The sequence below is a fragment of the Artibeus jamaicensis genome, unplaced genomic scaffold, assembly GCF_021234435.1.
Source record: "Artibeus jamaicensis isolate MK-2021 breed Jamaican fruit bat unplaced genomic scaffold, CSHL_Jam_final contig_240, whole genome shotgun sequence".
NCBI lineage: Eukaryota > Metazoa > Chordata > Mammalia > Chiroptera > Phyllostomidae > Artibeus > Artibeus jamaicensis.
Genome location: NW_026521506.1, coordinates 20,066,317 through 20,091,282, shown reverse-complemented (window position 1 = coordinate 20,091,282; position 24,966 = coordinate 20,066,317). Strand labels below are relative to the sequence as shown.

At 38.7% G+C, this 24,966-nt stretch overlaps 1 protein-coding gene across 8 annotated transcripts in view; it reads left to right on the top strand.

The window, feature by feature from the left end:
* ATP11C (ATPase phospholipid transporting 11C) overlaps positions 1-24,966 on the top strand; it is a 197,730-nt gene that overhangs the window by 66,462 nt on the left and 106,302 nt on the right. For 7 of the 8 annotated variants that reach the window (XR_008391049.1, XM_053662336.1, XM_053662333.1 and 4 more), the window contains 2 exons: positions 15,124-15,243; positions 22,570-22,659. Coding sequence is in view for 7 of the 8 variants with exons in the window: in XM_053662336.1 (XP_053518311.1) it covers positions 15,124-15,243; positions 22,570-22,659 (210 nt within the window). In the remaining variant the exon portion in view is untranslated. The remainder of the gene's footprint in view (positions 1-15,123; positions 15,244-22,569; positions 22,660-24,966) is intronic. The other variant, XM_053662338.1, reaches the window with a different exon arrangement.

The following is a 24,966-nucleotide window of genomic DNA, read 5'->3' as shown; positions in this document are numbered from 1 at the left end:
AAAACTTGCTGGCTCATATAGTAATTCTTTGTTTTGCTTTTTGATGACCCACCAAACTGTTTTCCTCAGAGGCTGAACTATTTATATTCCTAGCAGCAATGTATGAGGGTTCCAATTTCTTCACAAGGTGTCCCCACCAACACTTTTTACTTTCTGTATCTTTTTAAAACTCTAACCATCCTAGAAGTATAAAATGCATGAACAAATCTCCTTTTATTTGCAATGAATATTTCAGTCTCTGATACCTCATCACATTGTTGCTCAACATTATGAAAAATTGTACTGAAGCTCAAAGGCACACTGTACGGTATTGGATTCTAAATCTGTAAAATCTATGTTCAACATCATTCTGGTACATTGCCTTCTAAGAAAGTCTTGCAACTGTTAGGATAACCCCACCTTGTCCTCTTATCTACCATTTCTAGGATTGAAGATGAGGTCTAAAGGACTAATCTGACACCTAAATTTCTAGCCTTTGAAGATCAGCTGGGTTCTGTCATTTTTCCACCCTTAACTGATGCTATTATTCATTATTTCATATTTGTCGGTTTTAGAAAGTTTTACATCTCTGAGTTTGCAAAGTAGAGTAAGAATGGACTCAGAAATGTACTGACAGATTTGCATACACATCCCCCTTTTATAATAATGTGAAGTAGAGTGAAATGCATTGTGGTCAGAAGAATTGAGTCTTGGAGAACATTGAATTGGCAAGTATTGGTCATAACTAATCTGCTTGTGTTCCACTGAGTGACAGTCACTTAATGCTACAACTACTATGCTGTTTCATGGTTTAACTGAAAGCATGTTTCCTCTTCAAAGCCTGCCAGGTATTTTTAACATCAGCTATAAATTCTTAACAGTTGCTCTGGATGTGACTTCATGTGTGCTTCGGAAATAATCCCATTGCTCTTTTCAGTCATATACTTGAACAGAATCTCAAACTACTGTTTATCTTACTTGGTTAAAAAATTGTTTGGGGGTGGTATGACTGTTAGTTCTAAGTAAGGTTTGTTTTTTGAAGTCATACACTTTGAACGTGTGTGCTGTAATAATTCTTTTGGGTAGTTTTGTGTGTGTTTCATTTATAGCAAAGACCTTTTGTTCAAGTAAAACTTGTAATTTTTTTAGTTGCCTTTGTAGAGTTAATCCTAACCTGTTTTTCACAATCTTTTTTTAATTGATTTAAGAGAGAGAGAGAAGCATTGCTTTCTTTTTCCACTTATGGATTCATTGGTTGATTCGTACATGTGCCCTGACGAGGGATTGAACCCACAACGTTGAAGTATTAGACTAGTGCTCTAACCAGTTGAGCTACCCAACCAGTGCCAATCCTAATCTGTTTTAACTTAAAGTTGTTTGTACTAGGACATAAATTTCATTCTGTTTTTAAAGATTTTATTTATTTTTAGAGGGGAAGGGAGGAAGAGAGGGAGAGAAATATCTATGTGCAAGAGATACATCAATCAGTTGCCTCTTGCACGTTCCCCAACTGGAGACTGGGCCCACAACCCACGCACACACCCTGGTGGGGAATTGAACCAGCCACCCTCCACTTTGCAGGAGGATGGCCAACCAATTGAGCAACATCAGTCAGAGGAAATCTCATTCTGTTTTATCAGAGAAATAAATTGTTTCCCTTCCATAACAAGCACATTTGAGAAGGCATTCATTTTTTTTCCCACTCCAAAGGCTATCATTAAATAAATTGACTGTGTTGTTTTAAATGGGCATCATTAAAGCTTGAAAGAGCCACTGTATCTTCTAATGTGTCAAAATTAGTACCCCAAAGGCACATGAACCCTCCCCTGGTCTTTGTGAATTTTCATCATTTCCTTTATTTCTCACTTCTTCTCCACTTTGAAGTGTATGAGTAAATTTCATCCTGAATATAGTATCATCTCATTGCATATTGGTTAGTAAGTTATTCCTTATCCTTAAACATCTTTTCCCCACCCTTGGAAAGGTTTTTGGTGTTTTTTGGGTCCAGGTAGAAAAAGGTAGGAAATGGTACAAGATCCAAAATCACATTTCAAGGTTTTTTTTGTTTTGTTTTGTTCAGTTTCATTAAATTTTTATTTATTGATTTGAGAGAAAGAGAGGCATCAATTTGTTGGCTCCACTTATTTATGCATTCATTATCTTTTACGTGCCCTGATCAGGGATCAAAACTGCAACCATGGCATATCAGGTTGATGCTCTAACTAACTGGGCTACCTGGCCAGGGCCCACGTTTCAAGTTTTATTGCTATAGAAGATTGGGACCCAGTTCCACTGCATCTTCTTAATTAGATTAGTTAAACTCTCCTCCATTACCTATGAAGAAATCAATATGGGACTTCCCCCAAGACATACTCAGTCCAATCAGTAGTAGAAGACTAAGATCTCCTGGTCCCTTGCCTCTCATAATTAAGCTTAAAAGCAAAAGCACACTTATCTGGGATCATGACCACTTTATTTTTCTTATCTATTTTTGGCATACAGATAGAGACATTATCACACATTTAACAGTTATCTCACCTCATACCCTTGGATGCTTTGCCAGTATAGCTGGTTATGATTAAGAAATATATTAGAGTAACACCGTGGCTGGTCTAGCTCAGTGGATTGAGCATGGGCCTGCGAGGCAAAGGGTCACCAGTTTGATTCCCAGTCAGGGCACATGCCTGGGTTGCCGGACAGATCACCAGTAGGGGGTGTGCAAACGGCAGTCACACATTGATGCTTCTCTCCCTCTCTTTCTCCTTTCTTTCCCTTCTCTCTAAAAATGAATGAGTAAAATCTTTTTAAAAAAGAAAGAAAGAAATATATTAGAGTAGCGGAGCCTAAACTGTGTCATACATTGGATCTTTGGCAGGGGGGTAGGGGGTGAGATTTCTATGGCAAATGCTAACCAAACGTAAAGAGGTTTCTTTTTTTAAGACTTTTTAGAGCTCTTATATGAATATGCATTGTGCATAATCAGGAGGAGGATTGTGGGAGCAGCCTTCTTTCCCCCTTTGCTAAGGAACATCATTATTAACTTGTTCCATGTAATGCAGTTTAGGAAACATTGAGTGATGTATTGTAATATTCTTGCCAATTTGTCTTACTTTGGACTGCCCAGTTAGAGGTACTCAAAAGAATGTTAAAATTTCAAAAATAAAAAAACTTTTATTGTATACAAGCCATAACTAATGCCATTAAGCCATAAAGAAATCAGATACTCATTTGAAGTGCTCTTCCTTCTCTGGTTCAATATATGGAAAGTTATGTTATATTTTGTACCTATTGATAATTTCTAATGTCTCAGGCACGTTTTAGGAATAATTACAAACAGGTCACCTGTTAAATTTATAGCCACACCCGAAGTTTATAATGCACAGGAGCTTTAAATCCAAAGGTTTGGCAGAGAGAAAGGAGATTAAGAGACAGTGTCAGTAATTCTAGTGCAGTTCCCAAGTGACCATGTGCTCTGTCCCGAAGGGAGACATGTATTCCTGGTTTTACTCCCATGGTGTCAATCAAATCAATAGTTCCAAAGAACTGATGGCTTATATCATGGCCAACAGGCTGCGGGGGAGTCCCTGACTGGCCCTCACTTGAGGTCAAACATGCCACCTATCAGCCTCCCTGGCCATCTGTAGCTGTCTAACACTAATGAATGGTGTTTTAAACACCAGGCACTGTGCCATTGGGCCGTAGCTCACCCTGCCCCTTTGTACAGGGGTGTGGCAGCAGACTTGTCTATTCTAGCTCTTCTGAAAAGCCAGAAACTTTCTTGCTTTAAGTAAAACATTTACATCTTAGTAATGTTGAGGCCATTTCCTAGTTCTGTGCTAGCCCAGCTCCTGGAGTTTTAATAATCATATAGTTGGCAGTTCCATTTTTTAATGTTTTGAGGAAATTCCATGAGGTTTTCCACAGTGTCTGCACCAGTCTGCATTCCCACCAACAATGCAAAAGGGTTCCCTGTTCTCCACATCCTCGCCAGCGCAAGATGTTTGTTGATTTGTTAATGATGGCCTTTTGGGCAGGTGTGAGGTGATATCTCATTGTGGTTTTAACTTGCATCTCTCTGATGGTTAGTGATGCTGAGCATCTTTTCACATGGCTGTAGGCTGTCTGTATGTCTTCTTTGGAGAAGTGTCTGTTCAAGGTCCTTTGCCAGTTTTTTAATTGGGTTGTTTGTGTTCCTGGTGTGGAGTCATGTCAGTTCTTTATATATTTTGGAGATCAAACCATTGTCTGATGTATATTGGCAAATACGTTCTCCCATGCATTTGGTTCCCTTTTCATTTTGTTGATGGTTTCTTCAGCTCTGCAGAAGCTTTTTAATTCGATGTAGTCCCATTTGTTTATTTTTCTTTTATTTCTGTTGCCCTAGGGATATATCAGCAAAAATATTGCTATGTGAGATATTTGAATTTTTACTGTCTTTCCACCCAGTGATTCCATTGCTGGGAATATACCCCAAGAAGCCCAAAACACCAATTCAAAAGAATATATGCACCCCTATGTTCATAGCAGCGCTATTTATAATAGCCAAGATTTGGAAACAGTCTAAGTGCCCATCAGTCGATGAGTGGATAAAAAAAAAAACAAAACCCTGGTACATTTATGCAATGGAATTCTGTGCAGCAGAAAAATAGAAGAAATTCCTATCTTCTGCAACAGCATGGATGGAACTGGAGACTATTATGCTAAGTGAAATAAGCAGTTGGTGAAAGACAAGTACCATATGTTCTCACTTATAATGGGAATCTAATGAATAAAATAAACCAATGAGCCAAACAGAACCAGAGGCATAGAATGGTGGAATAGACTGAGAGCTGTTAAGAGGGGAGGGAGGAACTGGGGCCAATTGATAAAAGATGAAAATGTTAGTCAAAGAACATATATGAAAGACCCATGGACATGGGCAATGGTGTGGGGACTGACTGTGAAAGTGTAGGTGGGGGGAGACAACGGGGAAAAAATGGGACAATTGTGATGCCATAAACAATAAAACATTTTTAAAATAAAGTAAGTTAAAAATTAAAAAAATATATTGTATAATTGGTTAATAAACCTCACTGATGTGAACAGCCTTTGGAGCCCTTTGAATTGATCTCCAAGTGTTGTTAATCGTACTGTAAGTAGTCTTTTAAGTTACATCACCTTATTTTACTATTAAGGAAATAGAAGCTCAACTAACCCCTATATATTTCCCAGGGTCATGTCTTTACTGTTTCTCCTGTCCCCTCCAAACCTTGCCCCTAAAAGCCTTCACCTAGGGAGGATACTCTTCAAAAATGGACATTTCTTTCAGACGTCATGTGAGCGGAGAAGTTGGCCAAGATACTGCTAGCAATGCTTCACTGAGGAAGTGACTAGAGTTGTGAGGCTAGAGCCTCTCCCCTATGTTTTCTTTGCTTATTCAGCTCAGCTGTGTTTCACAATGGAAACTTGTTTTTTACCTACTTCTTTTGTTGGGGGGCTGTTAAAAAATACAAAGATATGGCCCGAATGTGCTATTTAAATTAATTACATTTACAGTTTTGACATTTTTTTCCCGAGGCAGTTAGTTTTCTTTCTGTATGATATATTTAACAATACCAGGAAAAAATTGCATTCATTAGTCTCACCAATGTACTCCAGTATGTATTTCAACTGCTAGACCTTGCTAGAAGTTCGCTTGTTATCAATTTTGTAGTAATGATGCTATCATTGAAATGGCAGATAGAACCCTGTTTGGGACATCAGACACCTCTTTTACAATATGTATATTTTTGCTCTGGCCAGAGTTTACCTCGGTAATAAAAATTTTTCTCTGGTAACCTAGAAAGTGATTATTTGGGCACACATTTTTGAAGCTTCAATGTATGGTATTATAGTCACTCTCTCACAGTGTGGGGACTCAGTGTATCCTAGTGAATACCTAGATTATACCTTTTCCTCTTATACTACTTACCTGCCTAGAACCAAAAGTTCAATTGAACTTCAGAAGTTTGATTTTTAGCCCTACTTCCTTTCTATCATGGCCCATTTATTGCTGGCACAGTGTAGGAAAGAACTTCACAAGATGAGGAGAAAGTACCATGTGGTGCAGGATACTAATTTTTTAAATAATAATACATTAAAATCAAAAGTTACAAAGGCAAACCAGGTCATTTGAAAAGAGTAACAAAAAAGATGTAAAATGCTATAATGGAGGTCAGACCACCAGAATGCTGTTTGAAAGTCCTAAGAGGTAGACCAGTGCTCCAGTGCTTTCTTTGCCATCTGCCTTGGGCTACACAAACTTGCAAGCCACAATTCCCAAAATCTGGGAAACTTTGCAAGGATCACAGGGGTTAGTACAAGTTACTTTTTAATCTGCAGAGATTTAGGTGCCATCGGATTAGAAAATTCTCATGTGATCCCTCCTGCCTCTGCTGCTTGTAATCAGTAGTAGTTTATTCTGTTATCTTTAGGCCAGATTGGGCTTTGAGGTCCTGGGCCTCATTATACTTGCTTTCTATTTGCATGTATGTTTTTATCCTTTTCCCCAGGGCTATGGGAAATGTTTAGCTAGATTGTCAGTCAACCTCTTGGTTCCTATCCTTATAAGTTATGTACAGTCTTGGCTGGTATGGCCTAGTGGATTGAGCGCTGGCCTGGGAACCAAAGCATTGCTGGTTCAATTCCCAGTCAGGGCACATACCTGGGTTGCAGGCCAGGTTCCCAATAGGGGCGCACAAGAGGCAACCACACATTGCTGTTTCTCTCCTTCTCTTTCTCCCTCCCTTTTCCTATCTCGAAAAATAAATAAAATTTTTTTTAAAAAAGTTACATATCTCCCAAATTAGATTTTAAAGTTTGTTAAGCTGGTGTGTAGATATGGGTAGTGAAAGTGAAAAGTTAACTTCTGAGGCCTTGTAGACATATATATGTATTCAGTTTACCTCTGGTTAAGTTCGTGTGCATGCAAGGTCTGTCCAGCAGGTATCCAACCATGTAATATGACAAATAGAGACATTTATTGAAAAACATACAAGATACAAAAAACACTGTACACAGGACAATGACACCTCAGTCCCCTTCAAAGTAGCTACCTTGGGACCTCACACAGTTCAAATTGCCTCACACAGACCCCTGTTGCCATCAGTTGCTCTGTTATATTTTCCTGAATTTCATCAATGGTCTGAAATCTCTTCCCTTTCAAAGGTGATTTCAGTTTTAGGAAAAACCAGAAGTCACAGGGCACCAAATATGGGCTGTAGGGGTACTGATTCAACTGGGTGATTGGATATTTTACCAAAAAACTCTGCACAAGCTGTGATAGCTCATTGTTGTGATGATGCTGCCAATCATCAGTTGCCCATAGCTGCAGCCTTCTGAATCATCAGAATAGTTTCCATAGAGGAATGTTCAAGCTTAACACAAAATTCCACTCAGATTTGTTGCTCTTCAGTCATTTTGAATGCGACACCATACAGTACACATGCTCACTCAGCAGCCTGTACTGCCCCCAACTGACTAGTACAGTGAGGTCATCATTGTACACACATGCACGTTCCAGCCCACCCTCCTTGGCTGTCATATTACATTGATGTCATGCAAACCATTCTCATGATATTAACAGTGGCCAGATTTTTTTCTGGTTATGCCTTGTATTATCAGGCTCTCTGTTAGGAGAAATACTGTTAACAAAGAAAGTGAAGGCCCAGGATGAATTTTTAAGAGTTTGAGGTTACTTTCTATAAATGGATGAATCTCTGAATCATTAAAAAATATTCTTGTCCTGGGTGGTGTAGCTCAGTGGATTGAGCACAGGTCTGTGAACCAGAAGATTGTGGTTCAATTCCCAGTCAGGGCACATGCCTGGGTTGCAGGTCAGTTCCCTGCAGGCCATTTCCCAGCAGGGGACACACAACAGGCAACCGTACATTGATGTTTCTCTCCCTCCCCTCTAAAGATAAATAAATAAATAAAATCTTAAAAAATATTCTTGTAAGAATCTTGAATCACTACATGCTTACAGCATTTTACTCTACTTGAGTCTCTATTAGCCATCCTGTAAGAGAGTTGTATTTCATCTTTTTAAAATATATTTTTTAATTTTATTGATTATGCCATTACATTTGTTCTATTTTTCCCCCTTCATTCCCCTCCACCCTGCACACCCCTCCCCCACCATTCCCCCCTTTAGTTCATGACCACGTGTCTCAAGATCTTTAGATTCTGTGTTTCCCCTACTATTCTTACCCTCCCCCCTATCTATTTTCTATCTGCGGTCTATGCTACTTATTTTCTGTACCTTCTCCCCCCCTTCTCCTTCTCCCACTCCCCTGTTGTTAACCCTCCACGTGATCTTCATTTCTATGGTTCACTCCTAATCTAGCTATCCTCTTAATTTGCTTTTGTTTTAGGTGTGGTTCTTAATAACTGAGTTTGCTGTCCTTTTACTGTTCATCTTTTTTATCCTCTTTTTCTTAGGTAAGTCCCTTTAACATTTCATATAATAAGGGCTTGGTGATGATGAACTCCTTGAATTTGATCTTATCTGAGAAGCACTTTATCTGCCCTTCCATTCTAAATGAAAGCTTTGCTGGACAGAGCAGTCTTGGTTGTAGGTCTTTGGATTTCATGACTTGGAATACTTCTTTCCAGCCCCTTCTTGCCTGTAAGGTCTCTATTGAGAAATCGGCTGACAGTCTGATGGGAACTTCTTTGTAGGTGACTGTCCCCTTATCTCTTGCTGCTTCTAGGATTCTCTCTTTCATTTTAATCTTGGCTAATGTAATTATGATGTGCCTTGGTGTGTTCCTTCTTGGGTCCAACTTCTTTGGGACTCTCTGAGCTTCCTGGATTTCCTGGAAGTCTATTTCCTTTGCCAGATTGGGAAAGTTCTCTTTTTATTATTTGTTCAAATAAGGTTTCCTTTTGTGACTATTCCTCTTCCCCTTCTGGTACCCCTATAATTCAGATGTTGGAGTGTTTAAAGATGTCCTGGAGGTTCCTTAGCTTCTCCTCATTTTTTTTGAATTCTTGTTTTTTCATATTTTTCTGTTTGGTCATTTTTTTCTTCCTTCTGGTCCGCTCCGTTGATTTGAGTCTCAGTTTCCTTTCCATCACTATTGGTTTCCTGTGCATTTCCCTTCATTTTAATTAGTTTAGCCTTCATATGTTCCTGTAATTTGTGGCTAAAATCAACCAGTTCTGTGAGCATCCTGATCACCAGTGTTTTGAATTGTGCCTCTGAGAGGTTGGCAATTTCTTGTTCGCTTAGATTTCTCGGCTCTGGGGCCGTGAGTTCTTCTTGAGCCATGTTTTCTTCTGTTCACGCCTGCTACATTTGAGGTGAGGCGCCGCAGGTGTTCACCAGGGCAGGGCCACCCAGGTGACTGGTTTGTGACTCTATGTGGGGGTGGGGTCAGAGAGGGAGCAATGGCGGTCCTCTCTGCTACCTCCTGCCCAGTCCGCCTCACCACTCGCCACTCTGTGCCAGGGCCTGCACAGTCTGTCTCAATGCTCGTCTCTTCGCTGGTTTATCTGTGTGCAAATGCGGGACCGCAGTCAGCCAGCTGCCCTGTGCCTTCCTTGGGTCCACTTGTAGCTACCCTGCACCTGGGATCTGGGCCCTCAGCTGCCTGCGTGCCGCCCGGGTTGGGGGATCTTTTTTGCCCAACCCGCCCCACCACTGGCTTCACCCCTCTCACCGGTTTAGCTGAGCAGTTTGTTGATTTTGTACTCCGTATTCGATTTTCTGTGGCTCAGCTGCGTTTATTGTTGTTAAAACTTTGTTGTTTTTAGATTTGGTTGTGGGAGGAGGTAAAGTGTTTCCACCTACGCCTCCATCTTGGTGGAAGTCCCTGTGTTTCATCTTTAGAGCCACATTTCTCAAGCCCTGAGGTCCTTGGGGTGAAGACATGGCGTGGGTTGCATCAGATTGGAAACACTCAGAATTGGTTGTTCTTGGTGAAATTAAACTGCTCCGTGGATCACATTTAGGTAATGCAAGTCTAACTCTGAGCTTCCAACACGGTGTTCTTCTCATCCAAGTCCTCACAGTCACTGCTTTTTCCTAAGCATTGTGCTTGCTTGCTGACTTAGGTGTATGCTTTTGCGGGACTTAATCCATTTCCTATAGCTATTTCTATTCAATTAAATGTTTTGCCATCAGGTAATGCCCAATTAGAGATAATCTTTGCATCTAGGGATGTACTTTGCATATTCAGTTGTCTTTTGATCAGGTATTTGAGAGTTTCGGTTGATATAACCATAATTAAATTTTAAAGGCAAGGAGATACAAGATGTCTCCGTCTTGCTTCACTGCCTCTGGCAAAGGAGGGAGAGACAGCTTAATCACTTAAAAAAGATGTAATAAAAGCAAATTGTGAAAAGTAGAATTTTAAGGCTCCTTTTAAAGTTATGACTAAATTACACATCCAGATTACTCTTTTTGGCTTGTTATAGTGGAGTGGGCTTGGAAACCTCAGCCATTTGACCACTGAATACATTGCAGCAAGTTTAACCAAGAAGCTTAACACTCACTGGAAATGTTTCCTGGCAATTTAGTGCTCTCCTTGCACACCCCATCCCTCCAAGCCTCATACAGAAATGCTGACTTTGGGGAACATTTTAATAGATAGCTAAAAGTTTGATGAAATGCTTTTTCTTTTCATTTTGAATTCATTTGGACTTTGTAAGACCGATGATGCTGTTCGAGTATACTCGTGCTTCAGAGAAGAAAATAGCTGTGGGGCTGGCATGCAGAGAACAGTTTTAAATCATTGCCAGGGTTTCAACTTTTAATAACAATTTTTGTTCATTGTTTAGAAAATTATTATATTTGCTTTAGTAACTCACAAAGAGCAGTCTGATGAAAAATAAAAAAATAATGCCGTGGTTGCTGAGAATGACATCAGTGATGAGTTGTTGCTAAAGTGAGTTGTTTGGCATTGTATTAGGGCCTGTGATTTTTATCAGTTATCTGAATAATTGATGGTAGATTAGCCACATGCAAAGTAAGTATTGAAGGAGAATCTCATTTTGTGGACAGCTTAAAATATTGGAAGGGGATACCTTGTGAAAAGCAAATTGTTAAAATTAATTACTTAAAAGTGTAAGATTATGGCTAAAAACTTATAGGATGTTAGTTAAGAGCAGTAAGTCAATGAGCAATAATTCTGTAGCATTTTTCTCAGGCCTGGCTGCATATTAGAATTGTCACCTGGGGAGCTTCCAAAAAATTAAATTCAACTTTAAATAAAATATGTGGGTATTAGTATTATGTTTACAGCCAATATGTGGCAAGAAGTAAGAAGTAAGAATCAGTGAGTTATGAATGAATAAGTGATATATTTAAGTCGGCCAACACCTGGAAAGTGTGGAAAGAGTGAGCTCTGTTTCAGATCCTGTGACAACTTTTATACTGACAGTCTTGTGTGGAGGTCTCTATTTTCCCTTAGTTCTTATGGAGTCAGTGGTCTAGAGGTAATAAAGAAACAAATTACACCTCCAACAGCTTTCCGTGTTTTGAGACTTGCAAAAGCTTAGGATTTTAAGATGGTGCTAGTTGAATAATAGTACCACTCTACTCTGATTTTTATTGAGAGAGTATATTCTGGTGAAAGTTACTTTCTTTTATTTATTCACTAATTTCTTTTAAAGATTTTATTTATTTTTAGAGAGAGGGACAGGGAGAGACAGAGAGGGAGAGAAACATCAGTCAGTTGCCTTTCGCAAGTCCACAGCTCTGGATCCTGCCTGCACCCTAAGCATGTGCCCGGACCAGGAATCGAACCAGCAACTCCTCAGCCTGTGGGATGATACTCAACCCACTGAGCCACACCATCCAGGGCTAAAACAATATTCAGTTTATATTGTGGAGCTATGAGTCGGGGGTACAAAAGGATAATTTTTTATCCTGAGGAAGAAAGTGAAATTGCTTTCTCTGTTAATTCATATGTTATAAATATACTTTTTAATACTCTTTATATAATACTTGTCATTATAGTGTATGATGTGTCATAAAAATAGAATTGGTGCCAGTATATTTCAATTTTTAAAATTGTTTCCAAAGACATTTGAATGGGAAGCAGTTCAACACAGGATGGACTCTTAATAGATTAAAATTCATTATAAAGTGGTAGGAATCATCCACATCCACTCCAGACTACATCATATGCCATCCAAATGTGAAATTATTTCAATTCCTTCTTGGAGTTTCTCTTCTGGGCCTTGGCTAAAGCACCTACATTATTCAAAATCCCAGGAATTCAAACCACTGTTTTAACACTACATTGGTAGCAAGTGGAAAATTACAGTGAATTTACACGAGTTCAGCATTGCCATTTATATGCAGACCAAAAACATTAAACAGAGCAGATTCCACCAGAAATTGCAGGTTCATCAGATTTTAGACTGAAAACAGGCATGGAAAAGTTATCTGTTTCACCCTACCTCACCCTCAGTTCTCAGGAAGCTCTAAACTCAATCCTGCCTGGGCTGAGGAGACTGCCCTTTTATGAAAAATCCTCTAGAGTGAACAAGCTGCAGCTCTTAGGCCTCTATTTCATTATCTAATAATGCACACTGTCAGGATCTGCCCCCCCACACACAACATACCAATTTTAATCCATTTTGTCCAATTAAATGCAGATAGAGGTCACTTCAGCTTCTTTGAAAGTGGTTCCAGAGATATCTTATGGGGAAAGCACTCAGGGAAACTGTAAATGCTATTCAGATGTACAGAATTCATAAAAAATATCATGTGCCTGAAAAAGTGCATTTCACTTGTTCCTTTTGTTCTCTGGAATGCTGTGACCTGACAGAGAAGAAAGTTGAAGACATTTCAGAATTGCGGAAGTACTAGTTCATTTTTTGTTTTAGTTAATCAGTGGCCATTGTTAACTGAGGGAAACAAATTATATTAGCAGCATGTGCAACATCATGCAGAAATCACTTACTGACCCTCTGCCACTTGTCTTTTACTTTTCGCCTATTTGCAGAATGATCTGAGAACTGCCTTAAAGGTAGCTCTTTTTTATTTACTCTGTACCACCTCTCACTTATGTGGAAAACTAGACAACCATATGAATATTTAACAGAATGTTGTAAATTGCAGTGTATATATGGACTCAACAATTTCTATAATTCAAATTGGCATGTTATATGGTTCAAGTGTTGCAGAGACTATACAGTGAGACTGTAACTTAGAACAGAAGGTGAGGGTAAGTGTGAAGAAGAATAAACTATGCTTTTGGTAGGCATATTCACCTTAGTTTACGTTTTACAAAATGGATCTTATGGAAAATTTAGTGATCTTACTTTTAAGCTGCATCAGACCCAATATTTTACCGATGCAAACAAAATCAGTTCCTAAATCAAAATGTTTATAGCTACCATTCTAGTAAAGTTATTTTTTAGTTTTCCAAAATTGTTTGAAAGTTTACCTGCTGATTTGTACAAGAGTACTGATTTGTACAATCAGTTGTTCCAATTCCCTGTATTTAGGCTGATGGGGAAATAGCTAAGCTATCCAGCACTCATACTTAAACTGATTTTTTTTTTGCCAGCTTGCCATGAATAGAGATTCCCACAGCCTCCCTTAGCCCCAGCAGTTACCCTTTATGTATAGCCTGAATCTCTCCTACTTCACTTTATCTCAACTACTCTTCAGTTGATTCCCTACAGATTTTGAAGGAAATCCCCCACTAAATAATTATTTAATAAGCTTAAATAAAAGATGGTAAGGCAAAAGGTCTTACCTATCTATATTTTGGGGGTGGTTTTTATTTTTTAGAAGTAAAAAAGCATGTTTCCTGTACTATATACATAAGGTGCAAAAAATTCAGGCTAGAGTACATCTAAACACAGACATTTGGAGAAGTTTGCAAGCTCCAAGTGGTTTGTTTACAGTGATTATTTTCAGGTAGAGATTTACATCTTTGACCTTTGACTAGATCATCGAAAGGAAGGAAACTCTTTGTGGCTATATACTTTTAAAACACTTTATGTTGAGGGATTATCTTTTCCAAAAATAATGGAAATATATAAGTGGATATTGGAATATAAGTCAAAGTATAAGTCATAAGTCAAAGTATAAGTCATACTTCCTTTGACTTAAACATATGGATGTTTCAAACACAGTAGTATAGTACCATCAAAGGAGACAGCCCCAAATTTATATAAGAAAAAGTATTATCCTGATTTAAGAAAAGAAAATAGAGTGAAGCCTCAGTGAAATACAAGGCTGAGAGAAAATGGAGCTCGACTTTAGAAGATCTAGATTCAGCAGATCTACTTCTTTAAAATGTAAAAGAGATTTTAGAGATATATTTTGTGAAATGGGACTTTTAAAAAAAGATTTTATTTATTTATTTATTTTTAAGAGAGAGAAAGGGAGGGGAAAAAGAGGGAGAGAAACAGCCATGTGTGGTTGCCTCTCACTCGCCGCCGCCCCCCACCACTGACCTGGTCCACAACCCAGGCATGTGCCATGACTGGGAATTGAACCAGCGACCCTTTGATTTACAGTCTGGCACTCAATCCACTGAGCTACACCAGCCAGGGCTGAAATGGGACTTTATGACAATAGGCCCTGAGAGATCACAAAGGAATGTATTTCCTGTGAAGTCAAAGAACTTACAAATTTTCTTTGTAGAAATAGGTGATCATTTTGTTAATAGAGACAGTCATGGTGTTTCTGTATTCTTATAAGTAATTCTTTTGAGTTTGGAAGTAATTTGCATTCTGTTTTCTGCTGTCTGGTAAGGGTGTTGACAAGGCTGTCATCAATAGTTGTAAAAAAATTAAATACTTCCAGTCAGACCTTTCCTAAGTTAGTGTGTTGCCATGATGGTGATAGTTGAGATTCTGTGGATGAAAGAAAAATGACTGACAATAAAAATTATTGTTTCTCTAGGATACTTGGCTTAATTTAAACATTTTAGGATTGCAGTGTTGGCCTCAGAACAGTGGCCCAAGCAACACTTTCACTAAATCAGCAACTAAGAGCTTAGTGGAGTTTGACATTCCTAACCAGGTTTTGCCCTCTCTCTACTGCTCTTTCTCTCTCTTTAGACCATAGCTAAACATGCTTAGACAAGAAGTTTGAGTTCGTAGAAGCATGGAGAAATGTGACGAGACACTGACTGCTTTCCTCTTTCTTTTGGTCAGTGTGCTGGAGAAGACAAACGAGTTGGTACACGCACTGTGTTTGTTGGCAATCATCCAGATTCAGCAGCAGAAGTTTACATTGCACAAAGGTTTTGTGATAATAGGATAGTCTCATCCAAGGTAAGTTTTTAACTCAATATATATTCATATAGTGAGCTAGATAATGCACTTATCAGCTGAAGCATCTTTCACTTGCCTTCCATTATGATTCAGTGTTCATTATGCATCTTACTTTAAGCCATAAAGTGTGCTAAAAGTAGGAATTATTTACTTGCCCAAAGCTTCCTGTATTGCCCTTAATTGGATGGACTAGTTTGTATGTAATTTACTTTTTCTTTGGAGAGTGCTTTCCTGGAAGGACATCTGTATCTCTTTCTGTTTCACTGAGGAGCTTCTCAAGTACACTACTGGGTTCTAAGAGTGTGCCCTTCTTGGTACAGTGCTTCAGCAGTTAAGAGTCTGAATATCTGAGTTTAAATCCTGGCCTGACCACTTACTAGCTCTGTGACCTTCACCAAATTAATCCCTAAGTTTGAATGTTCTCAGTGAAATAGAGCTAATATTTGATATGTGAAAGCACTCCTTATAGTTCCTGGTACCCATAGTCATCTTTCTACAAGTATTAGTTTACTAACCTTAACCTTTACCTTTGGCTGACCAGATTAGATGCTAGGTACTGGACGGTTAACCCACTGCCACCCCTTGTATCATGGAGCAGATTTTGATAATTTTCCATACTCACTCATGCAACCTGACGAGGCATATCTAAACTGTTGGTGAGAGTTGGTTCACTGCATATTTGCAAACATCTTAGGACATGCAACACAAAATCATGCAATTTTAAAATTTTTTTAACATTTTAGTTTTTAAATGTACGTGTGATTTATCTTTGGGTAGTGATGCAGTGCGGATTGTACTTAGCTAGGAGATTAACATGTAAAATATAGACAGAATGAGTGAAAACTGTTTGTTGTCTTATGATCTGTTGGCCTGTAGAACACTATGAGTATAGTTGGATACAGTGTCTTTCCTGTTAATTTTTAACCTTATGGCGGAAAATTTATCTTCAGCCAGTAGCTTCCATGTGTGCCCAAGGTAGGCCTTCACTGAAAATTGTGACTTACCCCATAATATCTAAGAAAACAACTAATAGTAGTTATTTGACTCAGAATCATAGACTCGTAGAACAGAAAGATTCTAAGATCAACTTACTTTGCAGATGGAGAAAGTAAACCCAGAGAAAGTGAGTAAGTGACATGGTCTCCAAGCTGAGTTAGTGATAAAGCCCTTTTCTTTTTTATTTTTTTAAGATTTTATTTTTTTATTTTTAGAGCGAGGAGAAGGGAAAGAGAGAGGGAGAGAAAGAAACATTAATGTGTGGTCACTGCTCATATGACCCCCACTGGGGACCTGGCCCACAGATGCCCTGACTAGGAATCAAACTGGCAACCCTTTGGTTTGCAGCCTGTACCCAATCTACTGAGCTATGCCAGCCAGGGCCAAAGTACTCTCCATTTGATGTAATACACCTATCAAGACATTTTTTTCCACTGCTCAAAACAGTTTTTGAACTTTTCGATTTTGATGTATTTTAGTGCTTCTGCCAATTTTTGTTTCAACTCCTCTACATTGGCAAGACATTTCCCTTTGAGGACTGTTTTTCATCAGGGAGACAAAAAAATCACTTGAGGCAAGATCAAGTGAATAGGGAGGGCGGGGCGTGGGGCTCATGCTGTTTTTGGTCAAAAACTGCTGAACACTCAGTGTGGTGTGGGCAGATACTTGTAAATAACCCATCATGAAATAGGCAAGTGATTTGCAAGAGTCTTCAAAAAAATTTCACTGAGGTCAAACGCAGCCTCTTATAACAGTGCCAGCTGGTATACTGATACAGATGGATTGCTAGAATACTCACCTAGTGGGGGAAACCTGTACTACAAGGGTCCCACCCTCTAGAAAAGAATTCCAGTTATTTTGGGGGGGGGGAGTCCCCCCTCATACTAACCATAAAAAGAATGAAATCTTAATACAATGAATATTATAAGAGGATAGTATACAGTATATAGTGGTGGGGAGATTCATCCTTGTAGACAGAGAACCTGGGTTTGAGGTTAAAGTAAGTCATTTAACCACTCTGTGTCTCAATTTTCTTATCTGTAAAATGGGGATATTAACAGTACTTACCTTATAGGATTGTGATGAGGAGTGAAGTAAAGTAACCCACAGAAAACATTTAAGCACTGTGCTTTGCTTATAGTAACAACTCAATGGTAGTTGCTGTCATACTTATATTTCTGTGATTATTGTTATAATAGTCCTGAACAGTAAGTACTGTTGATTTCTTCAGTCTTATGTATTTTGAATGTGAAACATTCAAAAGGAAAAAGGAGGCCTTTGGATCCATTCTGGAGAGAGCAATAGTTTTATAATTTGACTTTTTCTTCCTCACATTGTCTTTTGTCTGTATTTGCACCAGAATCTTTTAATGAAGAAATGAACAATGTATAGTATATATTAGCTGCCTTCCAACTTTGTAGCAAGTGTTGATTTTCTTTCTCAACTCTTTTTTAAAATTTTCCCTGAACTTTATTTTTTAATATATTTTATTAATTATGCCATTACAGTTGTCCCACTTCCCCCCTTCATTCCCCTCCACCCTGCACACCCCCCCACCATTCTTCCCCTTTAGTTTATGTCCATGTGTCACAAGTTCTTTAGATTCTATATTTCCCACGCTATTCTTGCCCTTCCCACTGTCTATTTTCTACTTTCTCAACTCTTCGGTAATAAAAATAACTTTCTTTTAATTGATTGCTTTTTGTTTGTTTATAAATGACATCATTAATGCCAGTGTAACACTGGGAATAAGTCTTGTCAATGTAAGGAGCACTAAAGATGTAAAAAAAAAACAAACCTTTGACCTACTTGAAATTTTACTTATAAAATTAGTGTTCTTCTGCCTTGGCTGGTGTGGTTCAGTGGATTGAGCGCTGGCCTGCAAACCACCCGGTTGCCAGGCAATCCCCAGTCAGGGCACATGCCTGGGTTGCAGGCCAGGTCCCCAGGAGGGGTTGTGTGAGAGGCAACCACACATTGATGTTTCTCTCCCAGTCTTCCTCCCTCCCTTCCCCTCTCTCTGATAAATAAATAAATAAATAAATAAAATCTTCTAAAAATTACTATTCTTTTCTTTTGGGAAACACAAACATTTCTTTAGAGAAACTTATTTGGGAATCACCAGAAGTTTGTAGTTGGTAGGAAACTCTTGGAAATCCCCTCTTGTAGCATATAAGGAGAATTGATTGCTTTAGCTTTCATGGTATTCCTCTGTTCTACTTGCTTTTTTCCTTTGAAAATCCTAAGCCTCATCTTGAAGGCCATTCAGTGGGATAAGAATCAGTGATCTCCACCTACCTCTTTGAAAGTACGCCTGAGTTAATCTGAGTACTCTTATGTAAAAGGACATCTTGTATTAAAGTTTCAAGCCTAAAATTACACTAGTGTTTATCCTCATTTTAAAAATCAGATAGAGTGGAGGGGAGATAGGAAGGGATAATGGGGGGAAGGGTTTCAGGAACACTTACAAGGGACAGACACATGGACACAGCCAAGGAGAAGGGGTGGGATCAAGGGTGAGAAGTGGGGATGGCAGTGGTAGGGGGAAAATGGAGACAATTGTACTTGAACAACAATTAAAAAAATAAACTTAAAAAATAAAAATAATCACATAAAGGACCTATGGACATGGACAAAAGGGTGGGTGGGCGGGGGGAATGCGTGGGATAGGGGAGAGCAAGGGGGGTGAAATTGGGACAAGTATAATAGAACAGTAATAAATAAATAATTTAAAAATTAGATTCACCTGTAGAACTTAATCAGATGTCTTTTTGTTTGAGGCTTATCAAACTCCTTGAAGGTGCCTTTTTAGCTAAAGTTACTAAATCCTAATGCATTAATATCCTGGTTACTCTTTTTGCTCTTCTGAATTTATGGTAGAAAGAGTGATACTTAAAAAGAGATTTCTGCTTGGCATTGGCAATAGAAATGAAAGTAGACTGCTATGATGCTCTAAATTGTATTTAATGCCTATAATAAGGAGAGCTGATCATCAAATGAATACAGTAATTTAAACAGAATGAACAGTTACTCGAGCTAGAGCTCTGCTTATTTACAACTGAGTGCTTATTTACAACTAATCTTAAAATACAGTTATTTTGTTCCATCACATCCAAATTCTAGTACTTAGAAAAGTCAGTATTCCTTCTGATAGCTCCTTCACAATTGGCTGTTAACTTTAATACTTAGTTTAAATAGTTACTAGTTCCTTTTTAACTGTTTCCCATTCCCACGTGATGTACTGACAGAGTAGAACAAGTTATTTAGAGCCTTAGTACATGGTCACCAATTTTAGTGCTAAATCCGAAAAATTTTGGACCTTAGGTAAAAACAGGTAATGTTCTAAAGCCTATCTCTGCATAAATTGAAATAATAGACTCTCAAACTATGATTTAATTCATTTCAACCCCTTCCTTTAATAAGTGGTTAATGTTTGAGGGGCTGATCCACAGTTTAGTTAACTATAGAGCAGATGTAAAATGCATTATATAGATTTGGTAAGCTGGCATTTTTGTGTAGAACACAGTTTTAAAATTTATTTTAGTTTTTTACTCTCACCTGAGGATATGTTTATTGATTTTGGAGATAGGGGGCAGGAAAACATCAATATGAGAGAGAAATATCAACCAGTTACACCCATCCTGACTAGAGACTGAACCTGTAACCTAGGTATGTGCCCTGACCAGGAATCAAACCTGACCTTTCAGTTAATGGGACAATGCTCCACCTCACTGAGCCACACTGGCCAGGGCATCGAACCTATTTTTAAACATGTTCTAAATGTTGGTATTGCTTTTTTAAGTTTATAATGGCATGTTAAGATAGTATAAAAGGTATACTTACTGACTTCTTTGATCAGGAACTTACTTATGACCCCTCCATAATCTCCATTCTGATTGTTAATGAAACAAATGCTATAAACATTTTCTTCCTGTGAGCTAACATTGTATTTGGTTTGTAGTGGCTAAGATCAAGACTACTGATCACCCCAATAAATCTAGTACACACCTGGCACCATACATATTTATTATAATATTATTGACTATATTCCCTATGCTGTCCTTTACATCCCCATGACTATTCTGTAACTACCAATCTGTACTTCTTAATCCTTTCTTGTGTTTTACCCATTCTCCCAACTTCCGTCCCATCTGGCAACTATCAAAATGTTCTTCACCTATGAGTTTGTTTCCATTTTATTTGTTCATTTGTTTTCTTTAGATTGTACATGTAAGTGAAATTGTATGGTATTTGTCTTTCTCTGACTGACTTATTTCACTTAGCATTAATACTTTCTAGGTCTGTCCATGTTGTTGAGCTTCATAATAATAACTCATGATCTCAGATAGGAAAGAGGAGGGCATATACTGGTAGTTTCCTCTAAAGCAGAGGTGTCAAACCATTTTCATGGGGGGTCACTTCAGCCTTGTGGTTGCCTTCAAAGGGTTGAATGTAACTTCAACTCCTTAACAGTTAAGGAGTAGTTGCATTTACACAGTCCTAAAATTATTTCAGCCTTTTGAAGGCAACTATGAGGCTGATGTGGCCCCCAGTGAAAATGAGTTTAACATCCCTGCTCTAAAGGGAATAACCATAGTTCCTACAGGAAGTCATTCTTAAGGAAGTTAGAAAAGTGGTAAAGGAACCGTGAGGCCCTAGAAATAACAACAAATGTTTCCTTTTATGTGTTAAGATCCATGAGAGGACTCTTAATAGTTCCTAATGTTTGTTTAATTAAAAACCCTTTAGTTAGCCCTGGCTGGTATGGCTTAGTGGATGGGGTGCAGGCCTGCAAACTTTAACGGGCAATGGTTCGATTCCCAGTCAGGGTGCATGCCTGGATTGTGGGCCAGGTCCCCGTTTAGGGGTATGCAAGAGGCAACTAATCAATGTGTCTCTCACACATCGATGTTTCTCTCTCTTTTTCCCTTCCTTCCCCTCTCGCTAAAAATATATAAATAAAATATAAAAGTTAAAAAATAAAGTGATATTCCAAGGGTTTTTTTTTAATCCTTTAGTTATGTAACATAAGGTCAACAAGCCGGAAGTTCAGCTATTTGCCTGTTGTTGTGATAGTTAGGTGCCAATCTGGACTGCATCAGCTCCAAAGTGTGACTGAATCAGTGCTTTTGATCTTCTTTATTTTTGGACACAAGCTGCCTTGGGAACCTGACGAAAGTGTGGGGTTTCTTCTAACTGATGCCCAGGCACACACAATTGTGCACTTCATTTTGAATGGGCTTCCGTGAGGAATTTTGAACCGCAGAGGAAGAACTTTGTAGGTTGTCTGTTGGTTGTAATGCAGCTACATCACTGAATATGTTTCCCTCTGCTCATCTTCATTTTTCTTGGTATTTCCTGGGGGAATCTTGAGCTCATAAGGTTTTTAAAGAGGGGTTAGCTGTAAATTCTCATGCACCTTATTTAATTTAATGGATATTTTTTCACATTATGGAGATACTTTGGACTGCTCTAGTATGGACTGCTTTGGGTTAAGGAACGTGTTTTTTCTGTCTTCTGGTCTTTCATATAAAGACCAGACAGCTATAAAATCCGACATCTGGTGATTTTTAGTGACCCAGTCCTTGAGTTTAAATTATCAGTGAGAAAGTCTATGGGATTTGACTATTGGCTCAAGAATTTTCTCCTCCTGATCATGTACAATTTAGCATTGAAACCTTTACTGATTTCCAGTTACCAGAGCACAGGATGGTACATTGGTAATTAAAGTGAAAGCCTTGTGTGACCCAGGATTATGTGTACACCTCAGTTGTCACAGAGGTACTGATAGGGACAGAGTTATATCTGTGATTGTAACAAAGACTCCGAAGGTTAGCTAAGCCAGAGAAATTAATTTGTTCATTCATTCATCCAACTAATTTTATTGAGTGTCTACTTTGTGTCAGACAGCATGCTAGATGTTGGGGAAAGTAATGAATGAAAAAACTGATGAACAGCCTGCCCATACAACTCATGCCTGTTGAGGGAGAAATTTTAATTAAAAAGCACACACATACATAATTATCTACTGCAACAAGTATAATTGAGGAAGTATAGGGTGATGTGAGAGCACAGAACAAGGAACCTAATTTAAATCATGTCAGAGAAAGCAGACATATGGGACTAGATCCAGTTGTAATGGTCAAAATGAAAACTTTATTACTTGAAAGTGTTTATTTACTATACCTGTAATTATGCTTATTCATATGTGTGATATTTGGGTTTTAACATGTTTTCAGACTGTTGGGGTAACTGGGACCCATATGACTTATTATTGCTAAGGTTTTTTAGCTTGCTTTCCAATAATATGTTTTTTTTTCTTCTTTACAGTATACACTTTGGAATTTCCTCCCAAAGAATCTGTTTGAACAGTTCAGAAGAATTGCAAATTTTTATTTCCTCATCATTTTCCTTGTACAGGTAAGAGCTCCACATATAGGCATTCCACTTTTAGAAACTTAATTACTTCAAACAAATTTTCAGTCTATTCTTAATCTTTTAAAAAATATGTATTATTGATTATGCTCTTACAGTTGTCCCATTTTTTCTCCACTTTATTCCCCTCCACCCTATACCCCCCCCACCTTAGTTCATGTCCATGGGTCATGCATACAATTTCTTTGGCCTCTCCATTTCCCATACTATTCTTAACTTCCCCCCATCTATTTTGTACCTAACATTTATGCCTCTTATTCCCTGTGCCTTTTCCTCCATTTTTCCCCCTCCCCCTCCCCACTGGTACCCTCCATGTGATCCTTATGTCTGTGAATCTGTTTCATAGGTCATTTTTGTTTTGTTTTTCTTTATTTAGATTCAGTTGTTGATAGTTGTGAGTTGTTGTCATTTTACTGTTTGTATTTTTGACCTTCTCTTTCTTAGATAAGTCCCTTTAACATTTCAAATACTAAGGGCTTGGTGATGATGAACTCCTTTAACTTGACCTTATCTGGGAAGCACTTGATCTGCCCTTCCACTCTAAATGAAAGCTTTGCTGGGTAGAGTTATCTTGGATGTAGGTCCTTGCCTTTCATGACTTTGGATACTTTCTAACTCCCCTCTTGCCTGTCAGATTTATTTTTGACAAATCAGCTGCCAGTATTATAAGGATTCCTTTGTAGGTAACTCTCTCCTTTCCTCTTGCTGCTTTTGAGATTCTCTCCTTCTCTTTAATCTCGGGTATTGTGGTTATGGAGTGCCTTGGTATATGTTTCTTTGGGTCTAACTTCTTTGGGACTCTCTGAGCTTCCTGAACTTCCTGGAAGTCTATTTCCTTTACCAGATTGGGGAAATTCTCTTTAATTATGTTTTCAAATAAGTTTTCAATTTCTCGCTCTTCTCCTTCTGGCACCCCTATGATTTCAGATGTTGGAATGTTTAAAGTTGTCCCAGATGTTCCTAAGCCTCTCCTCATTTGTTTGTATTCTTGTTTCTTCATTCTGTTCATGTCGAATGTTTATTTCTTCCTTCTCCAAACCATTGATTTGAGTCCCAGTTTCCCTCCCTTCACTATTGTTTCCTTGTACATTTTCCTTTATTTCACTTTTCATAGCCTTTACTTCTTCCTCTATTTTGTGACCATATTCACCAATTCTGTGAGCATCCTGATTACCAGGGTTTTGAATTCTACATCTCATAGGTTGGCTATATCTTCATCTGTTAGTTTTATTTTTTGTGGACGTTTGACCCGTTCTTTCATTTAGGCCATATTTTTTTGTCTTGCCATGCCTGTTATATAATAAGGGGCAAAGCCTTAGGTATTCTCCAGGGCAGGGGAGCCCACATCGCTGCTTTGTGGTGCTGTATGTTGGGGAGGGGTCTGAGAGGGAACAATCCTACTTGCTCAGCTCTTGGCCAGCTTTCACTCTCTTCTTCTCCTACCCACAAGCAACTTGGGCCCTTCTGGTGCTGATTCCAGGGCGGGGAGGTTGTTTTGTGTATGTTCGAGGACCTTGTAGGTCTCTAAAAAACTCTCCTGTGTGGCTTGGAGTTTCTCCTGCCACCTCAACCCCCAGAGGTTTTTTCATTCAGAGGTTTTGAGGCTTTATTTCCCTGCACTGGAACCCTGAGTTGCGAGCTCTGTCTTGCTCTCCAGTTGTTACTCCCAGCTTATCCACACGCAAATGGGGGACCACCTGCTTTGCTATCTGCTGCCTCGCCTGCCCCAGTCCTCCAGCCACTGCCTTGCCACAAGTCCTTTTCCCACAGGTGCCTGTCTGCACCCCTCCTGCCAGTCTGGATGAATGTTTCTTACTTAACTTCTTCGTTGTCACACTTCTACACAGTTTGATTTTCTGTCAGTTTTGGTTGTTTGTTTGTTTTTTTGTCTTTAAGCTTCTTGTTGTCCTTCTTTTGGTTGTGCTAGGAGCCAATGTGTGTCTACCCATGCCTCCATCTTGGCTGGAAGGGATTTCTAGTCTTAAAATGCCCTGCAACTAAAAAGATGCTTCAGGTCTTACTGTAAAAATACTTTAAAATTTTTTTTAATCCAAAAGATAGATGTTTATTTCTCTTTTTACTTTTTTAAAATTTATTTAATTGTTGTTCAAGTACAGTTTTCTGTCTTTTACTCCCATCCCAGCCAACCCCCCCAGTGCTCCCCACCTCCTTCCCATTTCCTCCCCCCTTAGTTGTTGTGCATGTGCCCTTTATATTTGTTCCTGTAAATCCTTCCCCTTTTTCCCCTGAAATTCCCTCCCTTCTCCCCTCTGGTCCCTGCCACCCTGTTCT